The sequence below is a fragment of the Ptychodera flava genome, chromosome 16 (genome assembly GCF_041260155.1).
Source record: "Ptychodera flava strain L36383 chromosome 16, AS_Pfla_20210202, whole genome shotgun sequence".
In the NCBI taxonomy this organism is placed as follows: Eukaryota; Metazoa; Hemichordata; class Enteropneusta; family Ptychoderidae; genus Ptychodera; species Ptychodera flava.
Window position 1 is genome coordinate 13389829 of NC_091943.1, and position 26541 is coordinate 13416369.

At 37.8% G+C, this 26541-nt stretch overlaps 1 protein-coding gene across 4 annotated transcripts in view; it reads right to left on the minus strand.

Moving 5' to 3' along the window:
• The window catches only part of LOC139114057 (retinoic acid receptor RXR-alpha-B-like), a 103711-nt gene that overhangs the window by 60568 nt on the left and 16602 nt on the right, over positions 1-26541 (minus strand). For 2 of the 4 annotated variants that reach the window (XM_070675548.1, XM_070675547.1), the window contains exons 1-2: positions 21903-22095; positions 10155-10586 (exon numbers count right to left, since the gene is read on the minus strand). In XM_070675548.1, the coding sequence (XP_070531649.1) occupies positions 10155-10586; positions 21903-22062 (592 nt within the window). In that variant the 5' untranslated portion in view covers positions 22063-22095. Of the gene's footprint in view, positions 1-10154; positions 10587-21902; positions 22096-26541 lie in introns of those variants that run through there. The other 2 variants (XM_070675549.1, XM_070675551.1) reach the window with 1 other exon arrangement.

Sequence of the window (26541 nt, forward strand, 5' to 3'; positions counted from 1 at the left end):
TCAATTAGGTTTCCAATCTCAAAAGTTCATTACCATAAATTCCATGGAAATCAATGAGTCATGGTTAGAAAACAGTTTCATGGGAACACTTGAACTTGACACTCACATTCTGCTGCCTCCGTTTTCCATATAAAACAACCACTGGGAAGCACACAGGAATTACACAGAAATGGATGGTTGCCATATTTTTTGATGGTCACACTGTACTCTCAGGGGCCATGGATAATTGTAATACATGCATGATAAAGTGAAAACACTGGCCTGAAGGGAGGTGAATATTTCAATTGGGGTGCAAAAATTTTCATCAACTACATGAATACACCACTTTTACATCGTTGAACTTATGTAAATATGAATGATGCTAAATTACCCACTGTTCTGATTTTGTTTTGAAATCCTTGTTCAAGAACCTCCACTGTTTAAGGTAGAACGCACCTTGGGGACAGACATTGGGACTCTCAAACTTTTACAATTCTCTTCTGATATACCACATGTGGGGGTTCATTTTAAAGCTCTTGGTGAAAAAAAACTTTTCATCGGCTTAGTTTTTTGAAATTTGAAAATTTTTATTTTTCTCCATAGAGTTAACACAGGGACGGCGGCCATTTTGAATTTCTAATATCGGTAAATCTTGGGTAATTTGTTTCTCTAGTACAAAAATTTGCACGGTGACCCCCTATTTTTATTTTTGATTTTGAAAGAGAATGATTGAAAGATTCCTTGAGGAAAGTTAGAGCAAAAGTTTAAGTCTTTCACTTTCGAGGTGCACATTACCTTAACCCTTTTGAATGCTATAATTTTTCCCATCAAAATTTAGAGCAACATTTTACAATCTTTATGAATGTTTCTGTAATTTTTTTGATATTTTTGGATCAAATGGACATCACTTTTCAACAGTTACAGTTTATCATCAAAATTCTGGCAAAAATTTGAAAAAATTGACCGGGCTACATTTTATATCGGCAACAAAAATTGACTTTGGTGCTCACAGGGTGAAGCTTAATTAAAACATCAATAGACAGTAATTCATAATTGTCTCAATCATTTTTGCACTTCCAAACTTGCATTTAGGGAAGAGGGAAGGTCTGTGAAGTCAAATGAAATATGTTTCCCTTGTCATCTGTGTGTTCAAATTATCAACTGTCCTTAGAGATCACTGTGACCTCACAAAGACATAGTTTTGACCCAGCAAATTTGCCAAGCTGTAAATAAAAGCCACTTTCAAAAGAACAATTTTGTATTGTCTGCTGAGTGCGGTTGTCATACATTCTTTTTGATAATTGTTATTTCCACATATTTATTTTGTTGTTCCTACATTCATAATAATGATACTGTCAAGGCACAATTCATTGACCTGTAGACATAAACCAGCTAAAAATGTTTTCATAAAAATTCACAGAAGAATTTGAATGGTTTATCTGCTTGAATGAGAATGTGGGATCAAAACTGCAAAAATTTTGAAACATTTTATTTTCTAATTCTATTTTTATGTGCACATATATGGCATGCTGGTTAGTTTTTACTCATGCATGACTGCCCAGGAGGTGTTTGAGTACCCGTACTCTGTGGTTCACCAATAGTGCTGTTTACATACCTTACAGCACACAAATTTTACAAGTAAACATGTTGTAAATGTTAGAATGTAAACAACTGAATGAGGCTGCATAATCAGAAAATGTTGGCCATGGGGTTTCTTTCAAACAAAGCCAATTGTGTCTTAAAACATGCCCACTCTGATAGACTAAAACAAGTCATCTTATTTCATCGTACTGTGATATAATAGGTAAGGTCAAAGGTCAAAGCAAACTTCCATTCCATAAACAAAATTAGAATACTGCTGAAGAAAGAAAGCCCTCTTCTTGTATAAAACCATGACACAGGTCCACAGAGAATGGGACAGACGCTATTTGTGATATCAGCCTTATTCTTTGAGGTTTTTAGTTTTGGGGTTTTTGTGCATAGTTTGCTACAGACCAATGTTTACAAGTTTGACCAAACTGTGAAAGATTTCTATACAGAACAAAAATTACTCCCCTTCCATAAAAACCTCATCATTTGTGAAGATTTGCTGTTCGACAGCGCATGTGATCTGCATTATTGTATTCTACTGCACTACACTTTCCTATTTCTGTACACCAGGCTTGGAGTCAGCCCAGTGAAGGTCAGTAGCCATATGGTTATGTGACTGATTTAGCAAAATATTTACAGGTACCTCAAAAATTTAACAACTTTTCCATAGGTGCAATAATCAGGAAATTAAAAGAACGTAACTTATAAATGGTAAAATTTGTTCACACCTTAGCATTTCAAAGCTTTCACGGGTGAAGATGGCCTTACCTGTTACCATGTCTACCTGCAATTATTCCGGTCATATACTGTTTGCACACTGTTGTGACATTATGTAGTTCTGCATATCATAAATAAATGTACAGCTATGAATCTCATTAACAGATAAATATAAATCTGACTGGAAAGTTTCAAAGGATTAAACTTTTGCACCAACCAGCTTTGATTGAACTCGAATTGTCTATTTCACGTTGTCAGAACTAATAGAAAGGCTGGGCTTTTGAAATGTCTATCAGAGTTCTTTGCGATGTGTCACCTAGTTGCTAGATGCCAAATATTACGTATTATCCTTGGGCATTTATTTGATGTTAATGCCAATTCAGTTATTGTCTGGGCTTAAAAACACCTATGGACCCTTCTTGCTACTTTGGCAATGAAGAGGGATTAAAAGTCGTAATCTTTTTTAACTGTTGGGCGTCGTAAATACCTTTACAAGGGAACTATCTTCAGCAACTGTAAAGCCCAAATAGACGATGTTCAGCTGATCGCGAGATCTCGCGACACTTTAATACATGCCCGTATAGACAGGTTTCCAGCTTAGTAATACAAGTCAAACTTTGTATGGAACTAGAAAAAGTGCAGAACTGAGCAAAGATTGCAACTTCATATATTTTATGCAGTGTTTAACGTAATTAGCGACTTGTCCTGTTTTACGCAGTTTGTCCTGTGTTGCGAGAACACGTCCACTGCGAACCACATATTCTCGCGATATCTCGGAATGTCTCGCGCGTTTCGGAACATGGTCTATTCCGTTGATTATATCTTTGCTTTGCCTGCATTTTTATATGAAACTACGTCGGCACAAATGTTGCTTTCATAGAAAGACTTAATAATTCCGATTAAGTTAAGGTAATATTTTCATAGTAGAGGTGAACCGTTCAACGTTATTGGCTGTTTAAAGTCATTTTTACCTTTTTTTGTCTCGCTACGTGCACCTACAACGTATACTGGAAGGTAGCAAAAATGTTTCCAGAACTTTTGGTCACACATTACATGTCTCAAAACCGTCATCCATTATTTTGCACTTTATTTAGAAACACCTGGGATAAAGTTGCAATCCATGTGACAGAGTACAAATAGGAAAAGATAATACTGATTATTTATTCATTTCTTCTCACTTTTCCTCAGCAGCGTCAACAACATCACAATCTCTTGTCTACTCCAGACAATTTACCTTAAGTCCCGTGGGACGCTTGGTTTGATTACCATGGGGACGTGTTAATTGAGTCACTGCATTTACAGCCCAAGGCTGCCAATACTATCATTTTATGTGTCAAAACAGACTCGGGAAAGATGGCCGTCCTAGCAATGAACAACAATATAATCAGATTGTGTTTTTGTTGGCGGCAGAAATCGAGTCAGCCCTGACAGGTACACTCATGTTACTGGGCTCTATTCCTGGAATTACAAAAGTGAGAATTCAGTTCACAAAGCTACAAACACCAAGTAAGGAGTTGCATGCAAAGTCTTTCAAACTTTCAGGGATTTCGATAGTCCAGGTGAGAGTATACCTTGATAATATTTATAAATGAAAAGAAACCAGTCTTTACATAATTTCTTCAGCTTAGCAGCAAAAATCTCCCTATTGTTCTCAAACTCTTGAATGACGCACAAGCAGGGGATTCGGATGAGAGGTAATTTCCATATAAAGTGTATCAGCTACTACAGTTGATGTCTGAGAGTCCTGTAGAGTCCATCATTGTTTATCGTTTGTAGGCAAACATGTCAAGGTCGTTGCAACAGCAACTTTACATGGCAAACAGCCAAGCAGAAAAACATGTTTCAGGCAATTAGCAAACAAAAACCGAAGACATGGTTACATTAGCGCATTCTCATTCATGGATGTCTGTAATTCAGACAACCTGAAATTGATCAAAAATACCGTCGAAGCTAATCTAATGTATGTTCTGAATGTTTTCTTTGCATGTCACCCATTGCAGAATACATTGGTGTTGATGAAAAGTACACAAAAGCTACTTGAAAAACTCAACACCGATACACACCGATTTTCCAGAAAGACTTCAACTCTAACTTGTGCTAGCTGGACGTGATGGACACAGTTTTGAACTTGGAAAGTGGGCTTCATCAGTCACAGTGAGCTTGTTATGCATTAATTCAGTCTCAACAATGCCGTGGGGTTCATCAAGAGGAGCAAAGGTCAAAGTTCAAACACTTGTCCATTCAGGATGTTGACAATCAACTGGAAATTCCAATGACATGTAGGAGTACTGGGCAAAACTATATATAGCTACCGTAAAAGTCATTACTTCATCAAATCATAGAACATATTTCAATAAACTTGCAAAATATTTTTTGTACAAAATAAAAAGCACTTTAAAGAAAATGTAAAGAAAATTTTTCATCTATTCATTGGTCAATATTAATGGATAAAAGTATTACAATTAATATATGACAGTATTAAGATCAGAAAAAGGCGGCATGTAGTTTTTTAAAAGGGGCAAAATCAGCATGGATTTTTGGGGCAAAATCAGCAAGGATTTTTGTATGGTGAGAATTCATGAAATACCTCATTAAATATGAGTGTGAAGTCAGATTATAACATTCACATTTGATTTGATGACAGTTGAGTATATTCTCACTGTGTATACTTTAACCAAGGTTTGCACAGAGCTGATATATATACAATGTACAGCCAGCCATTAGCTCATTAACCTAGATTTCTGTTTGGCACCAGAAATCGCATCGTTGCTTCCGTTTGCTGTGTCTGCCGAGCCAACTCTCCTTGTCTCATATTGCAGGCTGAATAAACCTGACTTCTGAAGTGCCAAAAATTCTCTCTCAAGACTGTAGCTTTGATCCTGTAGACTGACTTTTCCCCCAGGGATTTTTGAAATATTCATGTAAAATATAAAATTTGTGGAAATAGTCATATTATCTTGCTGGCAAGAAAAATTACATATATACTGAATCCTTGTGTACCTTGGCTTTTTGGCGCAACTTTCTGAATGTTTCTACAAAAAGCCTAAAATTCTGACAAACACATTTTAATATCGTAAGCAGAGTTTGGAACTGAGTTCAGCAATTTACACTACTCATATTCAAAACTTAGAATGCGCCGACTCTTTGGAAGTTTTTTTGTCATGAAGACAGGACTGTCGCATACACAGGGTTTCTACAGAATGATCAAATTAGTAATGGCGGGAATTCTATTCACTCTGCATCTGACGGACAAATCTGACTGGGGTGCATGAATGTATATTGCCCAAAATAGGCAGAGACATTCATCCCATTTGGAACGCACCCAAGAGACATTTGTACAGGCGCTCCTTAGTTGGGTAGTCTGCTAAGTGGATCGATTTTCGGATCGATCTATTGATCCCGTAGTCGATATGCCCGCCACTGCAACCTAAATACTCACAAGGTGTGCAACACAGTCACTCAAAAAACACACCACCCGATTTGTAAACTGGCCGTGCGCTCGCAAAAAACATTCAGAACTACACTCCCATATACCTAGTTGGATCACAAATTTAACCATCTCCTCAAAAATCACGCCGATGAATGTGTCACTCGCGTCATCTTGAAGAAATCGGCCGTGTTTTGTGACCAAGCGCGGTGAAATGCGGCCTGCAGAACGATTCTACCATATGACGTCATTTTTTCCACTGCTGATTGGTTCAGCTATACTACACCAGTGACGTTTTGCCATGACCTTTGTTTTGGCCGTTGATTAGCCAATCAGTAGTGGAAAAAATTACATCATATAGTAGAATCATTCTGCAGGCCACATTTCACTGCGCTTGGTCTCAAAACACGGCCGATTTCTTCAAGATGATGCGAGCAACACATTCATCGGCGTGATTTTCGACGAGATGGGTAAATTTGTGATCCAACTTGGTATATGGGAGTGTAGTTCTGAATGTTTTGTGCGAGCGCACGGCCAGTTTACAAATCGGGTGGTGTGTTTTTTGAGTGACTGTGTTGCACACCTTGTGAGTATTTAGGTTGCAGTGGCGGGCATATCGACTACGGGATCAATAGATCGATCCGAAAATCGATCTACTTAGCAGACTACCCAACTAAGGAGCGCCTGTGACATTTGTACAGCTATTGCTCACGCTGAGGCAACTTTATTTTGTTGCAAACACAATGCATGTTCTGAGTCAAGCGTCATGCCGTCCTTTGGGTGACAAAGTTCACCTAATCTTATCAGTACATCTGGGAAGCTAAGACTAGGTGACATGGGACATAGGGGAGATCAGTCATTCTTAGTTTCCATGCCAACATGACACTATCAATGGATAATGAATGATTTAGGATTGCTGATGCTAAAGCGAATGACATTTGCTGATGACATGATTTCCATCCGGGTAATGAAAAGGTTGAACCATAAAGATTTACACTGCACAGTTGCCATGTGGTTAGGGTGTATGTTGGACGGCCCATATGGCACCGAATATCGTACGGGCTGTCTGATGTACTGTATGCAATATCAGCATCACTAGAAACTGAGTATCCATAAATTTGGACTGGGTTTTGGAAATGTCCAGGATTCTTTTGGGAACTAGCCACAACAAGGCCAAGTTAATCTTATGCCATGATGAGGTTTATCAGGCCAACCTGTGACTTCTGAATTCCAAATCAGTGATCATCTAAACAGGGAAATCAGCAACCACAAGTCCATACGAACGACTATGCAGGCTGGGGTTCGCATCACACAAAAACCTAAAACCAGTAACAGATCGGCCCATCTAACACTTTGAAAAGTAACAGTACCCTAGAAGGTACCACTTCTATCAGTTGGTAAAGCCCCCTAGGTACAGCAAAACTTTCGGCAGCAGGGCCTCTCCTGCATGTACATCCTCAAATCATACAATATTGGGACAGCCCTATTCTTTTCTGCTGCAAAAGTTGGACTGTTTCACATGGTGATAGACAGATGAAAGGGTGATAGAAGCAGTGGAAACTTATATGCGCTACAATTTTTGGATGAATATGAAATACTGTACCATGGAGGATCTTTGTATCTGTGAAAATTGATGCTGATGGCACTTGGGCTAATTTGTGTTGGCATCAGAGTTCAATCACTGGTATGCAAGAATTAAAAATTGTCTGAAAATTTCTTTCGAAGTTTATAACCATACATGAATAGTGAAAACGGTACTTTGATACCACTGGTGTTCTGAATGCAACTATAAAAGCAAGATGCCATGATACGACATCAAACAGTGGTGAAAACGACAGGTGCACTACGACAACATTTGTCTGAATTTCGGTCGGCAGCAGCAAATGCCGCCTGTGTTGCTATATTTAATAACACAACTACAATTGGTGATCAGCGAGATTTCTGACAATTAATTCTGATTTTATCTACTTTTATGATGCAAGGAAAGATTACACTTCTTCTGATTGCAGGCATGAGATACGAGAGATTTATCATATCTGCTGTGTGTATGGCATACAGAAATGACAGGTTTACAATCAGAATGATATTAAAGCCTACTCTGGAAGATGAGTGACCAAAAATGTGATCAGTGAATTTTTTACTGTTCTCTGTAAACTTACTGCTTCAAGAAAAACACTGTACAAAATTCAATTGGTTTTCTTACATTAATTCATGCAGTCAGAATAAATTGAACACTGCATGTACACAAAAGCTGAATGTCGTTGTGTAGCAAAAGCAGTCTACAGAACTTCTACTCCCACGGGTCTCCTTCTCAAACAGATAGAATACCATTTTCAATGGAAATTATGCCACGCTTACAAAGGAACCAAATTCTGACTCATCCAGCCCCCCTGGCAAGAATGCAATGGGGTCAAAATGATTGATGAAAATTGGTCTGGTCTTGTGGCAATGAACTTGGAAGGTGACTGACTTCCACAAAAGATTTTCATAGAAGTGTCTTGTTATATGGTAAATGGCGATAGGAACATGACTGAAAATGGAGACGATTGAATGCTGTATCAATTCAATCAGAACTTCACTTTGATGCAGAGAGTTCAGAAAATCATGCTCTGTTCCAATGTTAACAATATATTGCTGAAATAATGGTAAATACACCAAGCAAATGCATTGGTGACTCATACACGAACATACAACACTGATCAAAATTGATATTTCAAATGATGAATCATAAAATAAAAGACTATTTATTGAATAACATATGATAAATAAGTTGGTACAAAAACTGTTTGATCAATCTTTTCATGGTCATGAAAAAAGTCTGATTTTTCTAAGACCAAGTGCTCCATCAATCATGTTCAGTGTCAACTTTGGCACGCTTTTTCTTTCAAAGCCATAAAAAGTATGTAGGACTCCACGTAGGGGTGAAGTTTGGCATACAGACACAATAAACCTGTCCTTAATTACATATTACCTGTACTTGGTGCATTTGTAATGGGCTCTAATCCCATACATATACAGGTGGTTGCTTAGTCAACTTTTACTAGGGTTTCCTACAGGTACAATAAACCTGCCTTTAATTACATACTACATGCAATATTGTGTTTGTCGGCTGCCGTAATCCCATAAATCACACTGAGGGAATTCCCAGTCATTTTACCCCCAGCTTCCTGTGGTCAAATCAGCAAAGCTGTACCTGGAGATGGTTGAAATGTCACAGACAGGCGTTCCAGTATCATTTAGCCATGTTCTGTAACCTTGCATACTGACATACACATCACAGAGTTTTTTGAACATTTCAAATCAGCATATTGCTTGCCAGCCACGCTTTCTTGGAAATACTAGATGACTTATCCTATGATGACACTCAGAAGAAGGGTGTTCAGTGGCAGAAAGTCGTTGAAAAATCCACGTTTTATGGAGAAACGATACATCCATGCATCAACTGATATATTACAACTGATAGTACAGACAGGTAAGTAATCTCAAAGATTATAAAACAATTACGCTCAACAACATATCCAGAAAGTGTACATACGGACAGGAATGGGTGCACAAAGCTGGTGGTCATGTGACAAGTGAAAGATACGATTTACCAGTGAACTGTTTGGCAGGCTATAAACACAGAACATACATCAACCTCACACCAGCGTACACGCATACACAGACACACAAACACACACAATGTGTTTAGATGCTAAAAGTACATTATGCAAAACAGTAACACATATACAAAGTTTACCAGGGGTATACAACTCACACTGGAGTACACAAATACACAATTTATCACACAGGAAGGGACACGTGTCATCTATAAATGCTGAGATTAATCTTTGCCTCAGACCACAAGGTGACTTTTAAGTTCTACAGAACCACTGGATCCTTTGTCTGGCTCCACTACAGATACACAACAGGGGTCAAACCACCGGGTGATTAGGAGAGTGCCTGAGGGGGGCACGTACAACCATGGATAGGAATGCATTTGCCATGCACATATCTTATAAAAGTCATGATATAAACTGGACGCCAGCTGGAAAACAGAATGTTGTAACTTCAACACAACAGAAAAGCAATGAGAATTTGCAATACATCTGCTAAAGTCTCACTTTAATGCAGACGAAACCTCGACAAACAAAACAAAACAAAGATGCAAAATGGCTAAACCCGATCCATGTGAAGTCTCACTCATTCAACACCTACTGCAACTGTAAGAGAGAATCATCCAATTTTATGATCCCCATACATATACACACACATTCACCATGCACACTGGTAAATTCAGCATTTCAGAATATATTACTGCAGTCTACCAGTATCATCATCGTCAATTGTAAACAATGTATGGGTAAATCACAGATTTTCAGTGGGTAGAAAAATCTGTGATGATGTGGAAATGCTGCATTCCTCAAGTACACCTCCCTAGCAGAAAGGATGTCTGCCTTACCTGATGCTCGGTCGCCGCAGACTGCGCAGATTGTCTTGTTTAAGGAGCCCCCCTGTGTTGGTGTGGGTGGAGTTGATGGTGTGAGCGGCCCTGTGTGCATCTGTCTGGCCATCAGGTTGCCCTGGCTGGATATGACCGGCTTGATGTCTTCATGCTGGGCGCCCATGCCCATGCCCAAAGGTGAGTTCACGGCCATTATTGGCTGGCTCATGGCAACCAGCGAAGGACTGGACACAGAGCCCATGTGGCCCATGGAGCCCGGTGAGCACATCATGCCTGATGTGACGGAGCTCACTGGTGTGTTTGGCATGTCTCCTCTGGAGCCTACTGAGATTTGATTCCCCAGGTGTTGCACAGGTGGAGAGGTGACTGAACTGACTGGTGGCTGGTGGGGCTGTCCTGGGTGCTGTTGATGCTGTCCGTAGCCAGGTTCTGCAGACAAAACAAAACAACCATACACTGTAATCTTTGCACTATTCAATCTACGCAGCTGTTCATCAATAAAATCCTCAAATAAGGATTTCCATGAGCACACATTAGAATAACAATTGCTTCAAGAATATATCATGTGCATGTTAGCCTAATATTTTATGAAATGAAAAACAATTATATTCACTTACACATGTAGATACAGATAAATGTATACAGTACAATGGATTTTCTTTCTATCCTTTAATTTGGCCACAATCACGTGTTCCGACTTTGCATCAAATTTTGCTACCACATTTAAATATTGAGAATATCCTGGAATTACGAATACAAGACACGGGTGTGCAGTAAATCAGCAATGCCGGGCGACAGAAACAGACAGAAATGTTGGATCAATACTCATTCAAATATTCATCTCAACTCAAGGCAAATTTCAAGACAGTGCAAACAGAAACTTCCTTTCAGGGATTCAGAGAATTAGATACATGGATTCGTCCAGCCTTTGCTATTACAATTAATAAGTCTCGGGGACAAACATTGGACTTTATCACTTTCGAGAGTTTGTCATTTTCTAATATACGAGTCATGTCTGATAGTTTTGAGGGTGAGGATTGCTTTACTGAGAATGTTCTTTATAAGTAAGTATTGTTTTCTATGAAATAAAGTAATGATTAAAAAAATTACATAGTCATTCCTGCCATATGGCATTGTTTCTATAGATGAGATATCCCCATGTTGTCTAATGATGATTCGATTCAATATTTGACCCGTGCAAAGCACGGGTATCTGTCTAGTTATTACAAAAAAATACAAGCAACAGCTTGCCTGTATGTTTTGGGTTACTTTATACGCTTCCTTCTCGCATTTCTGATTGTTAGCCCCACATACTTGGACAAAAGCACAACCTTAAACTTCCGATGAAAGTTTCAAAAGCGGGTAAGCACCCATCCTGATTTTTGCATTTGTACAGATGTATGTCATATTTGTAGCATACAATACATAGATTGTTTGTTTCAATGACTCTTTATTTTCCATATTTTACCCCGCAAAATATAAAAGAAAATTGGTAGCTGCTTGACTTCTGTAGATAGGCCAAGACCACAGGTCATTTGCATAATGAGCCAGCCAGCTAGCTGCATTACTTTTGGACATGTCAGGAATTGGTCCTGGTGTAAAAGAACCCACATCCACTTATTAAAGAAAATTACATAATCTAGTCTCTGGATGCTAACACGGAGTAATACAATACAAATAACTTGAAAACAATAGCAAAATTTTCCTGCATACATCACAAAGTCTCCGTGCAATCGTTGCTAAGCAATGATACTCCATCATTATCGTCCGACACTGGTCATCATACAACGTCATACTACTTTAAAATATGCAAAGCTACAGAAACTTTAAAGTGTACTCTCAATATTTATAATATAAGGCTTCTCATTAGAGACACACATGTGCTAATCTCTAGACCAGCAAAATTGCTATTGTAATTATTCCTTTTATTATGCATATAAATACTATAAATACCACACAATCTTCATCTACTAAAGCAATTTACATAGTATGTTCTCCCAAAACATACAGTGTGGCATATATTTTATCAATGTTATGCTGCCTATGTGTACCTATTGATCACCACTGATGCTATTCAGATTCTGAACAATTAGTCAACGCCCTGACAAACATACATAGATTCTCACATATTTGTCAAAAAAATTACATAACTTCTATAGCTGTGAACTCTAACAAACACTGTTATAAAGTACATTAATGCCCGACAGACTAGAAAAATAAACACTGCATGACTAATTTACATTCATTTATATCAGTCACTGCTGGTTTTTACAGTATTTTTTTCAGTCCATTTTGATAAAGATATTCCCTACCAGCACTGTGCAACAATCAAACATCTCAAGACTTCAAATTCACCATGAAGATGATGACACACTGTAGTTTTTTTATCTCACTCTGTGACATAATCTGTTTACATTTCATCATAGGACATTTGTTCCTTCTTATCATTTGAAAATATACATTTTTAATTTGATAATTCAATCAAGTATTGACCAATTTCTTTTAGCCTGGCCTTATCAAAAACAAGAAAATATTACAAATGGTGTGAACATACATGTAGACTCATATCATGCAATATCAATTTCAATGTACCAGTACGTCTTCATGCAAATATAAATTTTATTGTTTACAGTTAAATATATCTGAATATATTGTGACAACTTTTACTAGTGAAGGTATTATAAAACGTGAGAACATTAGAATTTTTCAAAATTGTAAATTGATGTACATTGTAATGATGTAAATCAATTAGCTTTGGTCTGTATCTGTCTCTTGTTTCATAACATAATTATGTATGTTGATAAATGTGCCCATGTCAATAGTGCTGTTAAAGATAAGAATTTTCCAAAAAAATGTCTTTACATAATGGTTACGTATATCCTCAGACAGTATGGAAACACAACTTTGGCCTAGGACGGAATGAAATGCTTTGATGTCCAATGCTTTGGTACATCTTGTTATTTACCCCCCCCCCCCACCCAACCCAATCACATAGAGATATCAATACACTTGATACATATTTGAGTTATTCATCCAGAAGCAAAGGTCATGAGGTCAACCATGTCAACATGGACAAGGTTGGCACAACACACTGAGCATAAAGATGCCAGTCTTGTTGACACTGCCATGTTGTAATCTCCACGATGTCTTACAAATTTCTAAACAAGAAAACTGACTACAAAAAAGTACAGACAATAATAACAACTCTTGAATTTATGAGATTCCATATTCAAATTGTTAACCAACACTGAAGCTTTTGAAGAGTCACACAGTAGCTATCATAACGCTGTGTTGTTTGTCTATTAAAGTGCTTTGAAAACTTCCAGTTGTGTTACCATTTGCAGACAGAGAGGTATATACAGTCACTGCACTAAATTCACATTTCAAGAACACGATGGGGGGGAGGGGGGCTGGAAGGTCTAAACACCTACATACATGTACACAAGTACAAGGTTAGATAGCATCTGATGAAAACATTTACTTCCATATGACGACGTTTACAATCAATAAAGAAATGATTTACAGTCAGTGCCAATAAATCATGACATTACACTGCAGGGTCAGCAGGTGCACAGTATGTTTCTATCCCTGTCAACAATTGGTAAGGGTTTACAGTCTTTACCAGAGAATAGTTGATGGAGATTTTACACGAGATATGACCCCAACACCTTCCCACCAAAACATCTAGTAGTAAGCTAAGGAAAAACCTATTTTGGGTAACCTGACTTGATATTATTTACCAAAAGGATTCAGGAGCATTTGAAAAGATAATGTTTGAAGTTGCCATTTATTGTATCTTTTTGGTAAAAATTTTGTAATGAACAAAATATAGCTAGTACAAGATTGCAAACAGAAACTGACCTAAAGTACTCTATTTTGGACATTATTACTGAAAATACAAAAACTTGAAACAGAATAAATTGCAAAACATCATGGAATGACAATAACTGACTGGACAATTCAACTCTTGCTGCAAACAGAATGTACAGTGTACTTGTTTAAATGGGAAATATTTGGTTGATAATGTAAACTCATAATAAATAATTCAATACATTAATTGTATGGAGTATTTTCAAAAAACACAAGGCAGAGACTCAGAACCTTACAAATAAGTAACACGTGAACAGTGCAAGAAATTATTCACTCAATCCAAGGCAAGTTTCATTTCTTCAATTCCAATTTAAATCTTTACTCATTGAATGCAAATAAAAAAGGGCTCACACCAGCGGGTTGTGAAATCTCAGTGAATCCCAGATAACCCTTATTTTACATCATTTAACAAAACATGAGTACTTGGTTCTGTACATAGCAAACTAAGTTAGAAATATGTATTGGTGCTTCAGCAATTTATATATCTGTTTATTTTTTTTTTAGAATAAAAAAAAATCACAAGCATACATAAACTTCTACAGACTCAGATGTCGGACACTCCTCCAAGTTCACAAAGCTTTATTGACTGCTCTCCTTTCAAATCTCTACACTCGGGAAATATACTTCAATCGCAAGCCAGTTAGGTTTCTCTTTGTGGCAGCGTACCAATGAATGGTGATCTCTGCAAAAGGCCATCCAATGTCATTGACTCCATAAAGTAGTGCAAACATACGTCTGTAGCATTCATGCCTGTGACAGTATTTTGGTGTAGATGATAATTCCAAGAGGCTGGAACTTGTACGGAAAATCATTTCAAACTTTTTACTTGACCACAGACCATGAATTTCCTGTCCTTAGTACACGTATAGATGTTAATTTATGCTTTATCTAGTTCAGTAATTTGATATAACTTAAAGTCTCAAGCCTTGCGTCTTTGTCACGATGGCAGTTCAGTTCACATTACTGCTACTACATGCAATAACATGTGCAATACCAAGAAAAGTTTTGGGTAACTTTTGTTGAACAAAATCTTCAAAATCATACAGGCTATCACAAATACTTGTACTCAGCAATTTACTGATAAATGTGAACGCCAAACAAAACTATTGCAGAAAAGTTTTGAATTTGTATAGCGAAGTGGTAGCCTTTCAAAACACCAGGTACATTTTCTGGGTATACAGTGAAACCTGTCTAAACCGAACCCTGTCTAAACTGAGCCCTTTTCCCAGTCCCATTCCAATAGAACTCTATGGTAAAAGGACCTCTATAAACTTACACCTCTCCAAACCGAACAATTTTCTCAGTCCCTTTAAGGTTCGGTTTAAACAGGTTTTACTGTACCAAAGTGAATTATATCTCCCAGTAACAGTTGCGGTGCTGTTTTCCCTCTATTCTGCTTGGCAACAATAATTACAACCAGTGAATAATCAATTTTTTCACTGTTAAAAGGCACAGCTGCACCTGAGTATGCAAACTGAAAGTCTCTGGTTCAAAACATGCGACTTTGAGATATTTTTTATAAAAAAGGAATCTATGATTTTATTAATAACTGTTCAAAACTGTAAACACAGTACACACAACACTCTGAACCACAAAACTCTGACCACAGTATCTTTAAATGTTACATTTTGTTAAACTTATAACATATATCGCAGGCCATAGATGTCTAAGTCAGTGTGCCTCCTTAACTTATGAGATTTCCTGACCCTTTTAAATTGATTTCGGAATTTCTTTAAATGTCCTTATATAAGTCATATACTATTCAAGATGGCCGACGTACACACTGAAAATGCGCATCGTGTGCCTTCTCATCCACCAAGAGATTTGCCTGTCTCAAGACCACGGCATATTGTTGCGAGGTTTATTTATCGTAGCGAGAGACATTCCATCTTAAAGACCGCTAGACAGAATCTCAAGGATTCACAATGTTTTGTGATGGAAGATTTATGCCCGTATGATATTGAGGCCAAGCGGAAAGTTCGTAGTATCATGCAACAAGCTTTTAACGAAGGGAAACGACCGCTGTTCAAAAGAGGCAAGCTGTTCATCAATGGGACTGAATATTTTCATTCGACACCTGCTCCATGAGGACGTAGCCAGCTGCATGATGTTTTGTGATTCTCGTCGTCGTACATTCCAGAACACAGATGGCCTTCCCTTGTATTCACCATCAGCTCTGAACTTTACAGAAACACTTGTTCGTGGTGTAACATCAAACAAGAGGTGTACTTTCGTGCATGGAGGCCTTGTTTGCCTTCATTTTGTTAGTACTTTATTACTTTAAAAATTTCAAGAACATACCTATGACTTCCACGCTACGTTTCACTGTGTTTGTGGTATTTCTGCCCACAGTAAAAGAAACGTCAGAAATTTTGACTGCTGGTTCACATTACGTAGGTTGATTTGATCTCTGTACAAATTTCATGTGAGACCGGGAGCCTTCGAAGGCTTTTTGAGGCTCGTTTTTTGTTTTCATCTGTCTTTTTTCCCGTGTCGGGGTTTTTTTTTTGTGTTGGCATGTCAACGCTCTCCGCCGTGTTGTTTTTGCTCTTTGTTTTGTTTTGTTCTTCTGTTTTTTCGTTCATAGTGGCGCTATTTAGTTGTTGTAAAATGTACGCATGGCTACGTTAAAAGTATTAAGCCTGAATGTCAATGGCCTTAGAAACTACACAAAAAGGAAAAAGTGTTTTAGTTGGTTACATCATAAGAAAGCAAATGTGATTTTTTTACAGGAGACTCACAGTCTCCCTAAAGATGAGAAATATTGGCAACAACAATTTAAGGGTTATAGCATTTTCTCACATGGTACCAGTAATAGTAGGGGGGTTCTTACAATTATTAGGGATCTTCAATATGATGTTCAAGAGGTGGTGTGTGACCCTAACGGGCGCTATATATTAGCTTATCTGTTAATTGATTCTTTACCGTTTGTTTTCTTAAATATATATGCTCCAAATGATGTCACTTCTCATGTTAGTTTCTTGGAGCGCATGATCCAGCTAATTAGTGACCATAACTGTGATCCAAATACTCAGATTATTATGGGTGGGGACTTTAACTTTACACCTAATAATGATATAGATCGCCAGGGAGGTAACCCCAATACCTGGGAAGGGTCAAGGTAGCATTTACTAAATTGCTCGAAGAGCATGATCTTGTGGACATTTGGCGTCTCCGGCAACCGGATGTGCATCGTTTTACTTGGTGGAGAGGTGGGACTACCACTATCTTTAGCCGTTTAGATTATTTTTTAATTTCAGATTGTTCTCAGACTATTGTGGATTCCACTGATATTTTACCTGTTACATTCAGTGATCACTCAGCTGTGACTCTTACACTTATTTTGGGTAAAGCTCAATTTGGGCCATCGTTTTGGAAGTTTAATAACAGTCTTTTAGATGACCCAGTCTATATTAATCAGTTGCAAGATTTACTTGATGAATGGAGTCTTGAGTACATCCTCATTAATAATAAAAGTCTCTTCTGGGATATTTTAAAGTATCACATTAGGCATTTCACCATTAAATATAGTAAAGAAAAGTCAAAGGAGCGCAGGGCCAAAATTAATGATTTAGAGAAGAATTTTTCAGAAATTGATAGACTTTGTAGCCTGGACCCTAGCCCTTCAAATTTGGATAAGCGAAGTCAGATAAGTACACAGCTTGATCAACTTTATGACTACATCGCTCAAGGTGTTATAGTTCGCTCCCGTGCTCAGTGGGTTGAAAAGGGTGAAAAGAGCACCAAGTTTTTTCTAGGTATGGAGAAAAGGAATCGTAATAGGTCTCATCTTCAAAGGATAATTGGTTCTCAGGGAAATGTTATTCAAGACCACAGAGAGATTTTGTCAGAATTAAAGTCTTTTTATTGTAATTTATACAAGTCCACTCACCCTGGTAATAGTGACGACAGTGGTTTTAAAGATTTCATTAACGATGATATTCCAAGGTTATCTATGGACGAGAAACTTTTGTGTGAAGGTCGTATCACAATGAATGAAGCCTATGAAGCCCTATGTGGCATGTCAAAGGGGAAAACTCCTGGTAACGATGGCCTTACAGTTGACTTTTATCTTGCTTTCTGGCATAAAATTGGTCCTTTTGTTGTTACTCTCTAAATTTTGGTCACGAGTGTGGTAAACTTTCAACTTCACAACGCCAAAGTATAATTACTTTAATTGAGAAAAAAGGTAAAGATAAGCAGTTCATAAAAAATTGGCGGCCCGTTTCTTTGATTAATGTTGATGCAAAGATTGGTTCTAGGTGCCTCGCCAAGCGTCTGGAAAAAATTCTCCCAGGTATAATTCATTGTACTCAATCTGCATTTGTCAAGGGGAGGGATATCTCAGATTGTATTCACTTAATTGAGGAAATCATGACTTATACTGAGGAGCATGACTTGACAGGGATTCTTTTGCAGTGGACTTTCAGAAAGCATTTGATTCCTTGGAGTGGCCATTTCTTTACAAGTGTCTTGAAGCCTTTAACTTTGGTCCGTCATTTATTAGTTGGATCAAGGCATACTATCAGGATATTGAGAGTACAGTTATTAATTATGGTTACACCACTGGTTATTTTAGCATCGAACGTGGAGTTCGTCAGGGAGACCCACTTTCACCTGCTTTATTTATTTTAGCCCTTGAAACGCTTTTAATTGCGATTCGAAAGAATCCTGGTATCCATGGTTTCCATACGGGGGGAGATGAAGTAAAGGAAATTGCTTTCGCAGATGATTTAACCTGTACTTTAGCAGATGAAGAGTCAGTAACTCTTCTTTTTGTAATTTTGGAGCTTTTCTCTAATGTATCTGGTCTTCACATAAATTTAGAAAAAACAGAGGCTATCTGGCTTGGGAAATGGAAGAAAAGGAAACATAAATTATTCGGAATCAAATGGCCTAATGAGCCAATCAAAATTGTTGGAGTTTTTATTTCTTACGATAAAGAATGGGCTACTCAACTTAATTATGCTAAACCTCTGGAAAACTTAGAATTGACTCTTAACTTCTGGCGTCAACGTGATCTTACCATTTTGGGTAAAATCCAGGTGGTTAAGAGTCTAGCGGTATCTAAGATTGTCTACCTTATGCGTATGACAAGTGTTCCGAAGAAGATTTTGAATGAGGTTAATAGTAAAATTTTTTCGTTTATCTGGAAAGGGAAAGATAGAATTGCAAGGAAAGTAATGATGTCAGATATTAAGTATGGTGGCCTGCGTGCCCCAGATGTGTTTGTTTCTCTTAAGTCATTTCGTGTATCATGGATTAAACGTTTTCTGGACCCTTCTGTTAAACACCCATGGAAGCAATTTTTTATTAAACGGTTGCAACCAGTGGGTGGTAAATTTGTATTTAACTGCAATTATAATATTAACTTGCTCCCTGTTCACCTTGGTGAGTTCTACTGTGAAGCACTCGACTCCTGGATAGACTTTAAGAGTATCAATACTCAGAATACTGCTATGAATTGTATCATTTGGAATACAAAAATATTGTTATTAATGGGAAATCTGTGTATTGTCAAGATATCTTTGAGAAAGGGATTTGTTATGTAACTGATTTATTAGAGAGGGGAAGATTTAGAGGAGCTAATGACCTGAGAGAAATGTTTGATCTTTCTGCCACCCAAGCTTTTAAGCTAATCTGTATTTGGGATGCACTCCCACCTGACCTAAGGATAACGCCACCATCTTTATCTTTATCATTGACTACTCCAAATGTGTTATGTTATGATTTCTCTGTATACATAGTAGACAATTTATTCATATTCTTGAAGCCAGTAAAACTGTAATTAACAACAGCTTAAGGGGTAGGAATACTGCCCTTCCAACTAGTTCTGCTTATATTTTAAGAGATTTTAATATTTCCGTTGATGAACTTTCAAAGTTATATTTACTTCCATTTAAGTGTACAATTGACACTAGAGCCAGAAGCTTTCAATTTAAGTTATTACATCGTATTCTCTACACAAATAACGATCTCTTTAAAATGAAAGCTCTGAATGTCACTGATCCATTTTGTAGTTTTTGTCGTAGGGAAGTTGAAACAAGAAATCATCTGTTTTATTCTTGCATTTACGCAAGAGAACTGTGGGATACTTTTCACAAATCGTATAAAGAATTTGTAAGTAGTTCAGAGTTTCCAACTCTACAACATGTAATTCTTGGTTCCGTGGATTTTCCGAGCATCTTAAACCATCTTTTGATAATTGGGAAACAATATCTGTACAAGTGCAAAATGCAGAAGTGTTTACCGATATTTCCAGGATTTAGAGCAATGATAAAACAAACACGGAATGTTGAGGAATATATTGCAAAGCATAATGGCAAAATAGAAATCCACAACAGAAAATGGTCATTACTGAAAGACGTGTAATTTTTTTTTTTCTTCTCCAAAGCGCTCATTTTTTCTGTATGCCACTATTGTGTGTCTTTCTTGCTTTGTCTCTTGTCTTGTGTCTTTGTATTGTGTCAGCATAATGGAAAAGCTTAATAAAAAACTAAAAAAAAAAAAAAAAGTCATATACTAATGCCTATAATTAAATGTATACAACTTTCTGGCGTCAGAAAGAAAACTGTAAATTAATCAGTAGCATGTCATGTTAGCTTACAGGGCATACTGGCAGCAGTTTACTTTACAGCGAAATTTACACATCAAGCGGATTTTTTGGACATCAAAATAATCTTTTATCATTTATTGCTTCTAACTCATCTGCACATACGACTAGAATTTTGTGCTTCAATTATTCAGTTTTCTGTACACAAAATAGTTAAAAGATCCATATTTTGTGTAGTGGTTGGGTACTATTTCCCTGAGAATTTCTCACCCATCCAATGCATATATATTAAGGGATTACCTTACCCATTCACACATTTTACATTACCTATTTTAACTTTTTGGTTTGGCTAAAAAAAGACAGACAATAAAATCTCAATTGAAAGGGTTACCTCTGTGCAATTCGTAGCTGCGGGCCGAGGGGAGAGGCTCAAGGAATAGGTAAAATGCAGTAACATTAGTCTTTTAGGAGCGAGTGCTTGGCTTGTTTTCCTGTGCAACAAGCTGACCTCTCGCTTCCCATGCTGAAAGTAAACAACTTCGGATCTCTTTGCATATTAAACACGCTGCTCTGAAAGTGTGTCATTCTACGCCGAATTGTTTAATTTTCTGCTCGGTTGCGGGAGATATACAGCAAAACTAGCAGGTGTTAAAAGATTTCATGGTTCAAAATGAGAAAATTTGTCAAAAACACGGTTGTTTACACGCACTATCTCTCCTAACGCGTGAGTGTTTGCCACGCTCGACTCAGCCCCCTAACTTGCTCATCGCCATACCGTACGCAGTTATTCCCAGCCCTCGTGGCACGCCACACCAGAGTGAGAAACCACGGGCACGAATTCTGGTCAATTATGCTGTTTTACGGACATGCTACCAGCTGAATGAAAACAAGCCACGAATAAAGTGGGGAAAAATCGTTATTGTACAGTCTGGACTGAATAGGTTTACGTGAGTGGTTGGTCGGGGTAGTTATGTAACTCGTGTATCGTCTCCACAATATACAGCATACGCAATACGAAAACCCGCGCTCGACAACTACCACTAAAATGGGTTCATCTAGGGACACATTAAACACTATCAAAATACGCAATTTAGACACAAAATCAACCGCGCCAGTTGATACAAATTTCAACTTTAAGGTGTAACGTAACAGGGTGTTGAACTCGCTGGTAAATTTAGTGTTATACGGGGTAGAAATATGGTTGAAGGCGCGTCCGTTTTACCTCGTTTGACCCCGTATTAGAATTTTCCAAGGCCAGCAAACGAGCGCGCTATTTACCCACCGAAAACGTCGAAAATGAAGTAGTCATGTCATGACCTTACCTAAATCCGTCATATGATCCATGGCTGGATGTTTCAGAGAACCTCCAAACGTCACAACGACTTCAAACCAGTTCAATTCTGGGTGTAAATCGACCAACCTACTAATACACTGAATATTTTGAGACTTGCAGAGACCCCTTACCTCATTCCTACAACACATATGTTAGGAAATCACTTACACCCAGCATGCAACACGATTCCTCAAGGTCATTGGCTGATTGGCCAATCGCTTCTCACCCTTTCCCTGCACGTTTGCATATGCATAATATTTACGTCAATGGAGCTCTCGAGCTCATTATGTTCGTCGAGGATATAGCCTGTGAGAAATCAATGGACAATTTACATCGTTTCGCACGATTTTTTCAGATGGAGAAAATCGTTTTTGTAGCTTTCCTTGAAAAAGAATCAATATTGCCCTGAAAACGATCAGTGTAGACGTAGGCCTGCCATGACCAACGTCTAACAACATATGAAATTTCAGTGTATTTCTTCAACATTATTCAATAGAATATGGCAACACATGGTACACCCGGCCCTGCGCTGATGCGCGTCTTTTCTTTGGTCATCAGTGGAGATGGTGCCAGCCTTCGATTGAAGTCCCTAAAAGATATTTGCCCTCAAAATGCGCGCGAATAATCTAACTATATTACAGACAATGTCTCAGAAGATAGCACACTTTGTACTTGTTAAAACACGTTTATTGGGATATCTTTTGTAATCAGTACATCGGCAGCCTTTTATATTTTTATCTGAGATCACATTTATACCTACGGCAACGATGGTATGATGGGGATAAAGAGTGACATACTCGAACCGTTGCTACGATACAGTTGTCATGGAGAGGGCATGGATGTCTACTTTTTTACATCCATGGAGAAGGCAAGGTGACTGTCTGCCGGTCTGAGTGTTTGGGAATGCGCAGGTGAAAAGAACACGTGCTGTTCTTGGAAAAAATAACGTGTTGGAAATTTCAATTCATCTAAATTCTACTCAGGCCTATCATGATATTCAAGAAATTATCTACCAAGGGGAGAGCCTGGTATGCCTTGCCACTCATAGAAACAACCACAGTCCCTCTATCCACGTGGATAGAGGGACTGTAAAACAATAAACACCAAATCGTAGATCACAGTTAAAAAATCTAACAGTTAGGCCTAATTCAAAAATTTCCGCTGTAGTTCAAGTGTCAGGTGTTGACCATGAATAAGACATGCAGATCTTTAGCAGATTGCGTTAGGAAGGAGTCAAATCCGGAAGTTGGATATTGCACTTACGGGATGAACAGTAATTTGATTGCAAAGAAATCAGGGGCCTGTACCCAATGCCCATCGGAAGAAGGCGTATATGCCGTGGAAAGAGATAAACTAGCGACGCGTTGTTGTAAATGGATCAAAATGCCACCAATAATTACTGATAATTGAGAAGTTTGCTGTCATATCTTTATGCCAAACACTATAACCTTTCAACACTGTTACTGATAAAACCTTCTCCTACAAAAAATGTTGTGACATGTTGTAATTGCTCAAGATGACAGGCTGGGTTCTATGAATGTTTTCAAACCATGACTGTTTTTTAAAGTTGCCAGCTTCGACTTAAAATATACATTTTGAATATCTTTTAAGTTCACTATAGCAGAGGGAACTTGACAGAGTTCACTGTCAGTAATTATTCCGTGCACTCTTGTCTCGTGAACAGGTTAGTTTCCTTAGAAAACATATAGTTCGGGGAATTCTTGAATTTATGGAGATTGTTCGTCCCCACAGTGTTTTGGGAGCACAGTGCCACTCCGTGAAATGAACCTGGAAAATAATATGCAGAGAGAATATTGTTTAAAAAAGCAACAACCTTGCCCCTTTTTTTTGCAAAGAAATTCACATGAGTGGAATTTGAGTCATTGAAAAAAGTATGCATACCTAGCGTCCTTCGAAAAATGTAGTCAATATTCGAAGGTAAACAGATGCACGTACTTGTTCTGACTACGCAGTGCGCACCCTGTCCAAGTTCTGATGGAGCATGCCGTACTGTAAAGAAAGTTTGCCCAGGGAGATGAGATTCCATTCCTCCGTCTCTTACGGTGAAATACTTTTAACGGCGTGCTTAGCGGTGTATAACGCTGAATTCCCTTGCAGTCCACGGCAAGGCGGGCACTACCTCAAGCAAGCAACGTGCATTCTATTGATTCACATGTGCACACACGTGGAAAATAAAACAGAACCAAAAAAATCGAAGGAGAACAAAAGCAGGAAGACTGCATTGTGCATGTGCGTTTATCCAGCACTTTTCTGCAACATATTGTTAATTTGCTGAAACAAAAAGTTTTCAATATAATGTGAGTGCATGCACACATGCATATGTATGTCTGTATAAATGTATGTATGTATGTATGTATGTATGTATGTATGTATGTATGTATGTAAGTATGTATGTATGTATGTATGTTTCTATGAGATCCACATTTTCCGTTTATACCGACGGCTTAAAATGCACTCGTCAATACATGTTAGCAAAAAACATGGGAGAGGACATTGAACTACCACAGCTTGTACTGACACGCTGCGCTGGATGACTGATGTCATAGATTACTTAATAGAAGGATGTATGGAGAGAGAGAGACAGACAGACAGAGACAGACAGAGACAGACAGACAGACACAATGGGATGTAAGTTCATATGGGCTATTGAAGCAGGACTGCATTTGTATTATGCGCAATGTGCGAAGATAGGGTTATATACCGGCTTTTTCGATCTCTCCGTGATGTATGAGTGTGCCTGGTAACCATACCAAACGAACATTGCACGATCAGTATTATTTAAATGACAAAGAGTGCTCCAATTAGAGTTAACAACAATGCTTATTGAAAACAATTATGATCAATGAGAGAACCCTTTGTATCAGAAAGCACAGGCGGAATCATGTATTTGGACACCTTAAAGTTGCCAGCAATTTGAATACAATGCTTTAATATATCTCCTTTAAAATGCTAGAACGATAAAAAATCATGTTTTAACATTCAAATGCAAATTGAAGGTAAATTAACAACATAAATTTAGAATTAATAAAAAGCGCACTGTGTGTGCGCACCTGCTCCCCTGACATCCGAAGATCATACATTAACTTCTAACGCGAGTTTTTTTTTTCAAAGTGAAAAAGATGAAAAGAAACTATCCTATTAAGTTTTGTGTCTCCAAACATTTGAGTGATCAAAGGCTGCTACTCAAAGTAACTCACAATATTTTGGGCATTAAAATCTTGACATGTGATATTATTCGGTTTTATGGCAAGCTAAAGTGTTGTAGTAGTTTCATCATGACAATAAACACTTTGGTAGGCAAAACCAAAATTATCTTTGCCCATTTTAGCCCACTCGTATAAAGAAAACACGGTTTCAATACGCGTTAAGACTTCAAAAAGTGCCCTTGACTTCCACGTATATGGGCTGCAATTGCTTTCGGGTTTCAAATTAGCCTTGACCAAATTTTGTCAATTGTATAAATTGTGACCAGATTCACTTCTGAGGGTCTAAAGTGTGCAATGTCTTAGTTACATAAATCAAACAAAGACTTAATCTATATACCTTCAAATGAACGTAGGCGATCCCAGGGATTGCAAACAGTAACAGAAGGAATATTCCCCTGTAATTACTCTCTTCTTGTATGTATTTTTGTAATATGTATAGTTATTCACATTTTCTTCTGTATGAGCCCCGATGAAAATTACTGTATACTGACTCGGCCACTCAATAAATAAATATATATATATATATATTGTTAATATTGCAGATTAATTATTAGATCTTAACGGTGGTCAGAAACGACAAAACTCTGCGGGAAAAATATCATGAAACTTGCGTTACCCTTGCTGCTTTTGCAAGAAAACTGGAAACTTAAAAGTAAAGAATTCAAAAAGCTGGCACACTCTGCTTATGCTCCAGTATTAAAGTCAAAGCCTGAAAATACGAAAATAATTGCTGTTCTCTCTCTGACGGCCTCCTTCAAAGCTCCGTCCGGATCCCTTAGGAAAGTTCAAGAGAAATATGGGCAGTTTTACATGACAAAATATATTGTAGCAAAGTAGATCACATTAATTCTTAACCGGATCAAAAGGAGGCCTCCCTATATATCATATTAAACACACTTCAATGGTACTATTTCACTACCTTCGGCAGATAAAGGGGAGAAATCCATGTAAAAAGTGATGAGATCTTTTAACCACACACACACACACACTCTCTCTCTCTCTCTCTCTCTCTCTCTCTCTCTCTCTCTCCTCTCTCTCTCTCTCTCTCTCTCTCTCTCTCTCTCTCCAATCGTGCGTGTATAAATATTAGTGTTCACACACCTACAAATTTTGTGTATTTATCATAAAGGAGAGTGAATGAGATTGTGTGGCAAATTTACGATTTCTCCACCCTCTCCCTATCAGAAAGTAAACGCTCATTAATATATATTTAGTTTGTAACGATCGATGCCGAATGTCTCTATTAGTATTTCTCCATGTGAAATATGTAATTGTATTTCTAAATTTGAACGAAAAGCTATAAGTCCTTGTATGTAACTCGCTTCGAGTTCAAGGGAAAACACCCGCTAGAATTATACGGCGACCTAGAAATGCAATCCCTGACATTGTCGGGTTCATCCT